Source organism: Rhipicephalus sanguineus, chromosome 2 (genome assembly GCF_013339695.2).
Source record: "Rhipicephalus sanguineus isolate Rsan-2018 chromosome 2, BIME_Rsan_1.4, whole genome shotgun sequence".
NCBI lineage: Eukaryota > Metazoa > Arthropoda > Arachnida > Ixodida > Ixodidae > Rhipicephalus > Rhipicephalus sanguineus.
This window is the reverse complement of record NC_051177.1, coordinates 145,569,376-145,583,256: the sequence shown is the minus strand read 5'-3', so window position 1 is coordinate 145,583,256 and position 13,881 is coordinate 145,569,376. Positions and strand designations below refer to the sequence as shown.

General features: G+C 47.1%; 2 protein-coding genes across 3 annotated transcripts in view; one reads left to right on the top strand and one right to left on the bottom strand.

The window, feature by feature from the left end:
- The window catches only part of LOC119381949 (uncharacterized), a 9,899-nt gene extending 1,760 nt beyond the window's left edge, over positions 1 to 8,139 (top strand). The window contains exons 2-3 of the mRNA XM_037649698.2: positions 4,373 to 4,525; positions 7,835 to 8,139. Of these exons, the coding sequence (XP_037505626.1) occupies positions 4,373 to 4,525; positions 7,835 to 8,035 (354 nt within the window). The 3' untranslated portion in view covers positions 8,036 to 8,139. The remainder of the gene's footprint in view (positions 1 to 4,372; positions 4,526 to 7,834) is intronic.
- The window catches only part of LOC119381947 (sodium- and chloride-dependent neutral and basic amino acid transporter B(0+)-like), a 169,839-nt gene that overhangs the window by 87,298 nt on the left and 68,660 nt on the right, over positions 1 to 13,881 (bottom strand). The gene's annotated exons all lie outside the window — the stretch shown is intronic.

Sequence of the window (13,881 nt, the reverse complement as noted above, 5' to 3'; positions counted from 1 at the left end):
GATCACAGAGCTCCAAAGTGGGGAACGTTCTTGAAAGTTCCAGCCTTTCACTAAAACGCATGCAAAGACTGCGCAGGGTATCGTTACATAGAATCCCTATAAACACACATTCTTTTTCCGTCACGGCTCCCAGTGGTCATGTGACGCGAGTTCGACATGCACAGCCTGCTTTGCGTGCCCACATTGTTAACGTCTGAGCTTTCGACTAGTTATACTATATCAGGGTTATCGAACTCACCTTAGCTAACGGGCCGCATTCACGAAAATTTACTCCCTCCAGGGCCAGGACAGTGACGAAGGTAGGAGCGAGGATCAGGGGGGGAGGGGGGATAGGTTGTACAAAATGTCAGCTCACGTTGCCATTTGAAAGAAGAAATTTCCCATACTTCACATATGGGTCATTTCTGAAGGGGATTTGGCGGCAGGATTTCAACAACATATAGATCCCTATCTCTAAGATGACTAAATTGTTTCACGGATATATATCAATACATGGTGACGGCAGGGGGTTCCTCACGAAAAAAAAATGCTTTCGACCTTTATGTCTATGTAGCACAGGAACGTACTTATAAAGAAAATAAAAAAAAAAACTGGACGAAGACCGTCGATGTGCGGGCCGCGGGCCGCTATAGCGAGAGATCCACGGGCCGCGTGCAGCCCGAGGGCCACGTGTCTGAAATCCATGCGCTATATAGTGCGAGAGCTACATGATACTGCCGCAACAGCGTTGGAATGTGCAGGAATAGCATAGGTCCACCGTACCGGGTATGTCCCCCTTACGTCGAACCATATGCATCCAATGAGTAAACGTCGAGAAGCTTATTCGCGCCTTTATGACCAAACTGGAACAAACCCCAAAATTAGACCGAAATCGCGTCGTCCACCTCCTGCCAGTCATACCCGCGTAGCGCAATGTCCACCTTCTACCTGTACGACACCGTTAGGAAGGCATACACCATTATAATATGGAAAAAAAAAAAAAGAGCACGGTACAAACCGGGCATAACATACACTGCTGAAAACTGCAAGGAGAAGCCCCCAAAGAGGAGTTTTACAGATGATATTGAAGAGTGGCACGATGTACGGGAATGAGAGAAATGAAGGGACGAGGTACAGCTGCTATGTTCATTCTGCAGAGGTCCACATATGCTTTCTAAATTTGTTCCAGTGGTGGAAGATAAGAACAACGACTGCTGACTCCTTCACAATCCGCGAGGCAGATGTGCGCCCCTGCGGCTAGCGCAAGCAGTGCAAGAAACTTTAGCCCGGCTGGATATTGGATGTAACAGCGCATGACGTGCTTCAAGCCGAAATCTCTTGATAATATAATTTTTGGGACAATGTGAAAAACTAAACTATAAACTATGCCACAAAAAACTACACTAGCAGTGGTGTGATATATATGAAAAGTATGCTTTGACAAATAGTTTTTTTCTTCGTTTGGGCTGCTTATGTACGTATTTCAAACAGTACACGCGGTGCACACGGTTCGTTATCATTTTTATCTAGGTTAGTCTATTTACATCGAAGGTCATAAATATGGCTTTTTTTTCTCGACCTATTTCTCTTGCTGTGGCAAGGCGCTACTATGCTGAAGACAGGTGCTACTCCTCCAGAAGAGTGCACAATTTACTTTGTCGTTAGAGCACGCTTTCACAGCAAAGTGCAATAAAAACAAAGTGAAGAGAGCGTACTGTTTTCTGTCTCCACTGTTTTTATTGCGCTCCCTATCAAAACTTAACCCATGCTGTAAATCACTTTCCTTACTACAATATCTGCTACAAAGCGCTCTTGATGATCCCCATTGCATTTGCAGAAAAAATACCCCCGCTCAACTACATGTTTACACCGTGAGCCCCTTTTTTACAAGAAGTAACCGTAGGTTAAAGCATAATTGTTAGCGAAGCATGCACCAACAAAGCGTAGACATTAGCCCCTTAAAACACCTCGCTGTCGATTCCATGTACGGGCAACACCGCCTAGATTATTGGCTCGGGCCCCTGTCGGGCCCGATCTGCGGTCGGGCCGGGCCGGGTAAGCGAAATACTTTCTCGGGTTCGGGCCGGGCCCGGGTCTCGCTTTGAGTCACCGGGCCGGGCCCGGGCGGGTAAACTTCAACGAGTTCCGGGCCCGGGCCGGGCCCGGGCCGGGCCCGGGCCGAGAATCACGGCCCGTGCAGTGCTCTACTACAGACATCTGAACATAGGCCAATGTAGCGTTTTTTCCAAGTTCAGGATTTTATTTTAGAACCTGTGCGCTGCACACAGGCAAAACAAAAACTTTAGGAGATAGTACGTTTTATGGAGAGTTCTATAAAAATAATTGTTGTATTTTGTCTACAATTGTCTTTTGTAAAAAAAATTCTCGAAAACGCAGCAATTTACTCAATTTTACCTACGCGCCAAGGAGTGAAAAATATAAAGCTACTCTAAGCAACTGTCCTATAATGAAAGCGCGATGCTCTAAAAACACAAAAAAGCAAGCTTCGAATGAATGCGTGAAATGGTCCATTTATAGCGAATTTTTCTTTCGTACCTGGTTTTCCACCATATTGAGAAGTTCAAATGGCGCTCACATGCCCGAAAAATTTTTGCCGCTCAAAATATTTTGGGAAGATACTGTAGAACTAATGTCTATACGTGTGTAATTTTCTCAGATTTCTTTAAAGAAATTGATTTTTGTCGAGCGCCCCGACTGGGAGAGTTGGCGTGGAATGACCCAGCATTTAATGTATGAGGAAGAGAGAAACCGAGGGGAGGTAATGCAGGAAAGAAAGAGAGAGGATCAAAGAAAGAGAAAGAAAGAAATAGAGAGAGAGCAAAATGACAGAAAGAGGAAGCAAGCGAGAAACAGAGATAGTGAGACAAACATGGGGAACAACTAGAAAAAAATAGAAAGAGAAAGAGAGAGAGAAAGAAATAGACATAAACAGAGACAGACAAGACAGAAAAAAAACAGAGAAAAGGAAAGAGAGGGAGAAAGAAACAGAAACTAAAGAGAAACAAAAAAGGCCGCCCCCCTCTATAAAAAATATATAAAAATAAAGGAATAGGTTGTCCAGCGAGCGGCTGCGAGCCCGTGTTTCGCTGTGCCAAGCGCCCCGCCACGGTGGTCTAGTGGTTATGGCGCTCGACTGCTGACCCGAAGGTCGCGGGATCGAATCCCGGCCGCGGCGGCTGCATTTTCGGTGGAGGCGAAAATGTTTGAGGCCCATGTACTTAGATTTAGGTGCACGTTAAAGGAACCCCAGGTGGTCGAAATTTCCGGAGCCCTCCAGTGCAGCGTCCCTCATAAGCATATCGTGCTTTTGGGACGTTAAACCCCAGATATTATTATTATCACTGTGCCAAGCTTTGCGCGACTTAGTGCAACCTTCCCGCATTTTTTTGTTTGTTTGTTGTTGTTCTTCTTCTTGTTACCCACTCCGTTCTGTAAAGCCTTGATGGCACTGAAAGAAATAACTATGTATTAGAGCTACATTAGTGCAAACAGGACACGGAAAACGAATACGCCATAGCATCGTGTAGCGCCCGTGATGTCTTGTCATGTCTTCTTTGTTGCGATGAAATGGCTTGAGTAAAACCTTAGACACCGTAAACTTTGCGCGCAGCTTGTGCAGTGATAATGATCATGCGTGACGTCATTGTCACGCGCGTGGTGCGCTTACAACGGGAAAGTGTGCGCACTATAATCAAACATCAAGCATAATCAAACATCTCTATGAACATCGCTGCGGAAGAGGCGGGCTCAAAAAACGTAATATATCCACTCTACTGTCATTGTAATATTAGGGCACTTTGTTCGTGCAGTGCATACAAAGTTAATGGAGCTTGAATATTTCAACAGCGGGACATCGACGTAGATTTGCGAGATCTCGGTTTATACAAAGCTAAATGTAATTTTTCAATGTTATACCGCGAATGAGAGAGAAATGCAAAAAAAAAACAACTTTGCAGGAAATAGGGTGATCTCGTGTGTGCCACCCGGTGTACAAATAGACCCATTATTCGTCGACATGAACGATCTCAAGCAATTTTACTATGGATACTGCGAGAATTTCACCACGTTGGCTTTTTAAGCCAACGCGATGATGATGATAATAAGAGTAATAATACGCTATGTTTTACGTGCCGAAACCAGGATATGACTATGAGGCACGCGTTGTGGAAGGCTTCGGAAATTTGAACTACCTGGAGTTCCTGAAGACGCACCTAAATATATGTACACGGGCCTCTAGCACTTAGTCCCCATCGAAGTGTGACCGCCGCGGCCGGGGTTTGAGCCAATGACAGAGGATTTATTTATGGCCGCGCTAGGCACTAGGCACTTTTAGGGTCGCGAATTCTTCTATATGACGCCTCGTCGCTCGCAGACGATCTGCCTCGGCTCGGTGAACGCCCAGAGGAATCGGCTGCTGGACTACGTGTACCCAGCCTGGACCGGCGTCATCCAGCTGGCCATCGTCCTTTGCTGCGTAGTAGCCGTCATCACGCAGGTTATGCGCACCTTCGCGGAGAACGGCCACGTGAGTCGGGCGCGTCGTAAAGCAATGTTTCTATCTAATTGTACAGACAGTTGGGCTATAGTTGGTCCTGGTCATAACTATATGGAACTTGATACTGGCGAACAAGGACAAGACGCGGAGTAGAGTGATGCCCCTCCCGCTTGCTACCTAGTAAGTGCATCACTAAAAATATTTCACTTTCCACAAGTAACTTCCGTATTGTACTGTAGTTCAAATGCTCTCACGGGAATTACAGCCAAGCGCATATTTTTTAAAGGAAATCAACTAAGATGTGTGGGTCTCACCTACACCGTGGTCTCACCCTTGCGGTGTCACTGTTCCACAAAAAACATCGCTGGTGACCATTTTGAGCGTATGGGCGACGAGAAGAATATGGGCTGCATTGCACGAGCAGCCAGAAATAAAGGCGCGCTGCCGAAAGCAAATGCTGGTGGAACTGCCCAAACTTTTATCTCTTTTGCAATACCGCTCAAAACGTTGCCTTACACCAGCGGCCAAAAAAAAAAAAAAGGTTCGAAAAGTTTCCCGCCTTTACCCGCCATGAAGGAGAGGGGGGGGGGAGCATGGTCCTCCTAGAGCTACAGCGCGCACGTCTATGCCCCGGAAATGAAAAAAAGAACTCCCGTACTCACCGTCCGAAGGTCAGAAGTGTCAAGAGCGCCATGAGAGCCACACCATGCGACCGAACGGCATACGTACTGAAGGCCGCTAATCATTCGCTCTCAGAAGAGATCGAGTAAAGAGGGCGTCTTTTCGTCCCACAACAAAAATCGTCATCGGGCTTGCTTGCGTTTCCTTTCTTGAAAACTCGGCGCTGGCCACTTTCCTACCAAGAATGCTATGTCACGCTGATAGCGCACATGCCGTTCGTCACCAGAAAGTGCCGGGCGCGCGGCGATAATGCAAGGAAAGGAAGGCAAAATAAATGACGAATATTGTTGCGGGACAAAGAGACGCCCTTTTTACTCGATCTTTTCTATCAGTGTTCACGAGAATAGTTGATCCCGAGTCTGAATAGCGGGACTGAAAACACGAGACAAAAGGAAACGGACAAAGACATCGCTGACTGACAAGGCCAAGCACGAGAGCTTGTTTGTGACCCCGTGTTTCAGTTCCGTTGTTCAAACCCGCCGTGAGATGGTAAAAATATCTGGGGTTTAACGTCCCAAAACCACGATATGATTATGAGAGACGCCGTAGTGGAGGGCTCCGGAAATTTCGACCACTTGGGGTTCTTTAACGTGCACCCAAATCTAAGTACACGGCAACATATAACAGCACGAAGGACGGGACTGGAGACACAAAAACCACAGGACGAGTGCTGTGGTTTTTGTGTCTCCAGTCCCGTCCTTCGTGCTGTTATATTTTGCAATGTCGCACCAACTTGCCCAGACAAAGTCTTTGCTAAGTACACGGGCCTCGGATATTTTCACCTCCATCGAAAATGCAGCCGCCGCGGCCGGGATTCGATCCCGCGACCTTCGGGTCAGCAGTCGGGCGCCATAACCAGTAGACCACCGTGGCGGGGCAAACCCGCCGTGAGAGGTGCCCCGTAAAGAGCCTGTATATATGTAACAGAAAAGGCGAGAGGCGAAGGTGGATCCACAACCAATGCGCATATTTTGTGTGTGTGCCACCTCCCGTGTCGCCTTTCCCGCGCTCTGGATTCTTTATGAGAATGCAATAGCATGCAGCGCAACTATACATTGTACATTTTATTAGATTCGTCGCCGCAGAGGACTGTGTGTACGAATGCGTTATTACGCGTCTTGAAAGCACCGTTCAATGTTAACTGTTTTGTGATGTGACGGTTTCTCACACCGCGTCCCTCTTTCATTTCGATCTCTTCCTCCCTCCATGTTTAATGCTAAAACAAATACGTTTGGTTCTGGATCAACCTCCTAGCCTCTGTTCCTTCAGCAAGCTAGATGGCGAGTTGGGCTAGTTGGTTTATGTTGATCTTTCAAAAATTAGGCTGAAGCGTACCGGAAAACGTGGAAAGTAGAAATGGGTAAGCGCTGTCCTGTCCACTTCTACTGTCCACGTTTTCCGGTGCGCTTCAACCTATTTCTTGTTTTGTATCTTTTCTAGTGAAAGTACGTCTGTGCGAATGCAGGGTCGCAATCTTGTTCACGTTCTGTGACTTCTTGTACACTTCTTGTACAATTGCAGAGCGCGGTGACTTTAATAATTTATTTGTGTTAATGTCTTGATTGAATGCTAGGCGGTGTCGTAATTTCACAAGATGTTCGGTGGGAGGGGGTGGTAGTCGTTTTCACAAACTATCGGCACGGGATTAGACTAAACCAGGCACAAAGCAGGCTAATTCAATTCTCCAGCCCGAGCTCTTACGTTTAGATGCAATCCAAGTCACCCGGAGACCGTTCTATATCTGTTCTGTCGGACGGAACGGACTCTGTCCGTTCTATGCATAGAGTTAATACAGACTCTAGAGGAAAAGCTGGGACGAAAGAGCGCCGACCACAAGAAGACCGCCATTACTCAACCGGTGTCATTCTTGCCTTTGCAATTATTTACAGATCGGCTACAATTGGCTCTATTCAATGTTGCTATTCAATGGCAATATAAATCAAACACGGACAGTTTGACAAATTACAAACATGCAGGGAGTGTGTAATGTTCATTCACAAGATTTCTAGTTTACTGTGCGCGGAACTCGCGGCGCATGAAGATGCGTTTGCAGGCACTCCTGCTCGATGGCGCCACAATATCCACTTGAGTTCGAGATCGTGGTCGATTGCGCGTCTTGGGACAGAGTGGTGAGTCGCAGTGCGTCGTCGTCTGCGCTTTCTGTTGACACGTACTTACAATTCTACTTCGGGAGCTCACTTTCGTTAATTACGATGAAAATTTAATACCACCGTCAAGTCTGGCGCGCATCTCAGGGACTGGTAACGCCCGTACGGTGGGGTAATGGCGGCGCCCTTGTGGTCGGAGATTCTAATGCATGGACCCTATGGAGAGCTTTTCCTCTATTCTATGTCTGTTCTTTGCCTAGCAGACGACAAAATGATTGACCGGACGGCCTTTTCCGGTTGCTGTTCTCACGTCTGGCCGTCAGACGAGCCTCGAACCAATGCTGTGAGGCGCGATAAAACGTCATATATCACAGAACATGTACAAGGTTGCGCCTCAGTGTGACGGGTCTTCTCTTGACTTTTACGGGCACGTCACAGATGCTGCTTCATCGTTGTTCCAGCAATTCTCCTTTCGTTCACCCATCTCTCTCTCTTGTGAGACAGAATCTACCACACTAACACGTCGTCATCGATACGTCTTCGTTCTCAGGATATATACGCAGCGATGGAGCCCGAGGACGGCTACGGACCTGCGGACCCCGACATCTTCGCTCGCTACCAGAATGCGCTGCCAGGTCGCAACGTGATCCCGTCGACGATCATCACAGCCGGAAGAGGAGGACGGAGAAGCCTGCGGCGCACTTCTTTGTCTGCCTGCCCTATCAGCGGAAGCTGGCCGCCCTCTCGCTGAGCGCGGGCCATAGAAAACGGGGCCCCGGGCTGCTACACCGCGCTATATTTGGCGGATATATACGACTGCAACATATTAAAAAAGAATGGCGCTGCAGTCGTCAAGCTGCGCTCCCAATGCGCCCACGGCAAATATATATAGCTTCATTAAGCGTACATTTTTCTGGGCTTTGCGTAAAACAGCGCGCAGAATACACGGGGCAACTGAATGAGAGACACGGCACATTGTGTGTGGGCTCTCAATCATTTGTCCGGTTTCTGCGCGATGTTGAGAACATTTGCAGCACGACATTATTTGCGTTGTACAACGGTTTACAATTGAACGGCGATGTGGGCGAGTTGGTGTACGTACGTTTCACAGAATCTAAGCGCTCGTGTGCATCCCTCTCTGCGTTCCTTCCTTTCTTCACTGCGTCAACTTTCTTTCAGCATTTAAGTGCTTTCGCTGCAGATTCTTTAAAAGGTTTACAAAAGACACGGAGCGAAATTTATATGAGGTGCGCGGTTATTGGAAGTATAACTGGTGATATATTGCTGGGAAAGTGAAATGCGAAAATGAATGTTTTTAAGTTCGAATCATTTCTGTGCGAACCGAAGGCACTTTCGCCGGTCCTATCAATTAAGCTGCCTTCGTTTGGATGCCTTCCTGATGATGGCCTTGTTCGTCAAAATTAGAATCGGAGGACGTGTGTACGGCGAACAGGATTGACAGGCCATGACATAAGTAACATGACAAGCCTATCGCGCACGTCATGAAAACCTTTCCAGTCACGTGTGGTGCGCATCCGCATACAAAGGCCTGTAGTAGGGGGGTATCCGTCATGCATGATGCACGGTGTACATCACCGGGCAACATCAGCGGTAGACATTGGAAACTTATGGGTTAAACAATAGAAAGGCATACCGTCTGCAATAGTGCGTACGCACTTCAAATGAAGCATTTCGTATAGCAATGTTTCTAGAATCTCCTTAACATCTTTAAAACGGCTCCTAATAATTTCCGTTATTATATGTAACAAAGCAAACAAGGTGTCAATCAGAACACCAGTTTATTCCAAATGTCCTAATCTTCCTCCCCTTCGTTTCCCAAATTCACCCGTAAGCCCTGTAACACGGTTTGTCGTTCATCCGTGGATCTCATGTACCGTGATCACACTCGCCGTAAAGCGCTCAATACAGGCCATAAGGCTAGCTCAAAACCGGGTTAAAACGAACGAAAAAGGTCTAAAATAATATAACAGAAATAACCAAGTAATAACCGTAATAGCTAACTTAGAATTACTAAAAAAGTTTCGGAAACATGCGGGCGACTCTGGCTCTGCGCACTAGAGGGCGCCACCACCTCTCAAAGCGCCCGATTTTTTCTCACTGGGGGCTCTCTACGGCGCAACACCTGAAGGAGAAAGCAGCCTGACGGAACTCGCTGCAGACAACTTGCATCTCAACTGTCGTAACAAGCAGGAAGTCGATAAAGCGCAGCAAAAAGTAGAGCACATGTCGCACACCGGGTTTGCGAATCTTGGTAAACGGAGCAGTGGGAACTCTGCGAACGGGAATCGCTAGGGGCCTGTACGTGCCACGCACTTCCTCTGGTTCAGTCGTGGTTACTTGCGGTTGCCGGTCGCGGGATCGAATCCCGGCCGCGGCGGCTGCATTTTCGATGGAGGCGAAAATGTTTGAGGCCCGTGTACTTAGATTTAGGTGCACGTTAAATAACTGCAGGTGGTCGAAATTTCCGGAGCCCTCCACTACGGCGTCTCTCATAATCATATCGTGGTTTTGGGACGTTAAACCCCAGATATTATTAATTATGGTTGCTGTGCTGGCTCCGCTTTTATAGTAGTCTAATAAACATTACACTCGTATTCTTACGATTCAGCAAGCTATATTCAAGCATTGTTCGACTTCGGAAGATTGCGCTAACGAAAATGTTACTCGTGATATTCACATCATCGCACCGTAAAGTGCACTTTGTTTCGATAATTGTGACGTCTGTGCTCCAATCTGAATACTGACGTTACGTCAGACCATGAGTTAACCTTTGAAGGCCATGTAGTCGACGTTTTCGGTAAGCCCACGATGTGCAAACAACTACACTCGCAAAAACACGTCGATGCACCTCGTAACGCTTGGCCCAAAGCCAAAAAATGCAGCACAGAGAATTGCTCACCGACTGCATCGCATGAAACCGATTCCCACAAGGCGTGGGATCTGCCGAATTTTTAGGGGCGAAGCACCTTAGAGTCTAGGCTTGTCCGTTGTGTGCTGTCCGTGGTCACGGCACAGCACCATGTAAAATTCCCTAAACAAGGTTTAACAATAGACCAATATAAATCATAATTGCGACAGAACAATATAAAACACCTACAAGTGCAAACCCTTTATACTAGTCAGCGGTTTCAACATAGACATTATGGGCCTTAGGACCTAGTTTTGTCGTCGACCTTTTTATGTCACTTTGTCACTCAGTTTACATTATATGGGGCAACGCTCAGGTAACATATGTGAGACACAAAAAAAGGTTGAGCAGTACACTAATATCAATCGTGACAGAACAATATAAAACTTCTATAAGCACAAACCCTTTATACTAGTCGGCGACTACAACGTACACATTATGGACGTTACGACCTAGCTTCGCCCACTCGTCATCATTCACTTCGTGGAGATGCGTTCCATTTTAGGGGCGAAGCTCCTTAAAGCGGCACCCGTTCGTCCCCGCCGTAGTGCGTAACCAGTCTTAACGCTAGTACTAGATCTTGACCTCCAAGGTGGTGCCGGTGGAAGATTTCTCCTGTGCGTTGTTGAACAATAAAAAATTCGCAGCGTGCGCGTTAACTAAAAGCCGAATTCTTCTGTCTCTCATTCCCCATTAGCAGCCATTGGCATGTTCCAGTAGGAAACGTTAGTAGTGTAAGTGTTAGCTAAAAGCCGACTTCTTCTGTCTCTCATTCCCATTAGCAACCATTGTTTACCTCCAAGGTAGTGCCTGGTGAGATTTCTCCTGTGCGTGATTAAACAATAAAAATTTTGTTCAAAACGCCGTTGATTGATGAAATAAACCAACGAAAGACGCCAGATGTTTTCTAAAAGCAAAACGAAAAGACGCCAGATGTTTCTAAAGCAAAACGAAAAGACGCCAGCTGCTTAACGAAAGACGCCAGATGTTTCTCCTCTCCTACGGTTCCTAGGGGCGAGGATAAGCGCGCGCACCTGCAGCTGTTGCTATGGGAGAGGGCGCCGCGTACAACGCCGGATGCCTCACATAGCCCGACTAAGAAATGCATTCGCATTTAAAAACTTGGAGGACGCTTGAGCTTGGCCTTCAAGAGTAGAACGCGATAGCATAATCGGACCTTGCTCGCACCGCCTTCACAGTCGCTAGCTTGGCTTCGCTTCTCGGTGGGCACCTAAACCGTGGCGCAAGGAAAGGAACGTCTGTGCGCCTGTAAATTGGCTCTTTCAAACTATCCTGGAATGCCTATTCCAAGTACCGTTGCGAAGTGCCCACTATACAACATATTCTTCATTTACGAGTTGAGCAATGGGCCACTACGCGTCCGTATATATAAGGTGCCACCGCACCTGCGCAGCTGTACACTTACATTACAGCTGTAATGGGTGAGCAGCTTTGAACCACCCAGTCCTTGCGCAGTTGACATGTTTTGGCGCCTGGTGCGATTCTACGATTCTGCCAGGCAATATTACACTATATAAGATTCATAAAGTGTTTTTCCCCCCGAAGCAATCTAGAGCACGAACGTGGCTCTGTGGCAGAACACCTGCTTGCCACGCGAAAGTCCTGGGTTCGATTCCCACTCAAACCCAATATTTTTTTATTGCTTTATTTAGGTCTATCTCGAATTTTCGCTCACGGACAACGCTGATTTTTCGCTCACAACCAACGGCCGGAATATCTGCAAAACGAGATCTTTGACACTATCGCGTTGAAACAGAACGAAGCAGACGGTTTTGAAGCAGTCTTCTGAAGGAGACGCAAGGCAGATGGCCCGCGGTGTAAGTGCGTGAGACTGCACGTGCTGAGGAGGAAGAAGAAGAACTACCGTTAGCGGAAATTTTAAACTTATTTGGCAGCACTTGATTGGGTTACAGCCACAGGGAGGTCTGTTCTACTGTGCTAGCTTACATAAATGAAAGAAAAAGAGTACCGTCTTAGTCTATCGTTCTTGGTTCATATTCTTGGTTTGAAAGCTTTCATTATTTCTGCTAGAAAGCCCAAGTGGTAGTCTGACCGCTTGCTCGTTATCATTTATTCGATGTTTTATTTTTAATGTAAATTTGTAGCTTCGTTTAGCGTCATAGGTGTTTACCTTAAGCATCCTGCCACCCGGTTCTTGGCCAATCAGCCTTTGTTGGTGAGCGCCATCAGGAAGACGTCATCGTGATCAGATACCTTGGCCAATCCCCCAGAGTGGGTATGTGCCATAGTGTTGAAGTAACAAACAAAGGCTGCAGCCATCATGACGACGTCCGCCAGACAGCAGTGGCAGAGCCCGAACGAATTCTTGTTCGCTACCGTCGGCATGTGCATCGGCCTGTCCAACATTCTGAAGTTCCCGTACGTCGTGTACCACAACGGAGGCTGTAAGTGCGCGGTCATTGCGATAAAAGTCGGCCAGTCGGCACATAGGCCTTACGCATTCTCGAGGGAGGTCACCGCTCGCGACGTGCAATGCTCTGATCGGCAAAATGGTTGTATATAGGCTGATCTGTTATAACGACGCACAGGGCCTTTCCATGAACCCAGCAGTAGTCGGTTGACTCAGCTGGTCCGGTGGCGCTGGTGCGAATTCTAGCTGGTCGGATTGAGGGCGCGTCTGGGCAGGCCGAGTCTTTCCGACAAGAAAGGTTCTATTTATTAAGCCAGACCCGACTGGCATGGCGCATATAAACGATGTCGGGTCGTGCTTTCAGTGCGCACGAGCTATTGGGCGCGGAAGCTTTGCTCGTAAGCTCGGTTGCGCCAAATGAAATATGAATCCCAGGACGACGATATTAATCCGGAATCACCCCTCGCCCGCACCTGCTACGGCGTGCGTCATAAATATAGCATGGTCTCGAACGTAAAACCGCAGCAATAATTATTAGAGCGTCCCCTGGATAGATAAATGCACCTCGGAACACAGGTCGCGAGCTTCACGCGAACGCTTTACCTAGGCTAACGGTTTTTGAACCAACACAGTGAAAAGTGCGTATGGTGGGAGATGGTCGCCTAAGTGCATAGATTTGCCGGGCACCGTTTGAAACTCATGACCCATCGTCCGCTCTTTGTTCAAGCAAGATTAGTAGTGTGGTGCCGTATACGATACGAAATACTACTAGCCGGCAAGGTCGTTGATATCACTGCCGAGATGTTTTGAAATCAGAGCCGTGGAACCATACCAGGTGTATCAAGTTGCTTGTATAATTGTATTACTGCTAACGAAATACAACGAAACATTTTTTTTAAAGAAATGAAAAAGAATGTAATTTTGATTATATACGATTTACGTTTTCTTCAAGTTGCCGCCTCTTTGAGGCACGTGTACTAACAGTAAAATGCTGTGAACTAAACCACGTAGATTCAGCAAGCTACAGCTATAGAACCTGGTTAGTCGCTGGCGTACTAGGAATTTCTGTGCCTTTCTATAATGACTCAGCGGTTATAGCTTTGACCTGCTAGGTTTGACTCACTGGCTCTGCAACCGAATTCGGAAAGGGACGGTATACTATAGTGTATGTGTGCACTGCCTTAGACGCAAGTGAAGAAAACCAAGGTATTCAACGTTAATTCGAAGCCTCTAGTAATGTGCGTTGGGGGCTAGTTGGTACGACATTGAAACTGCA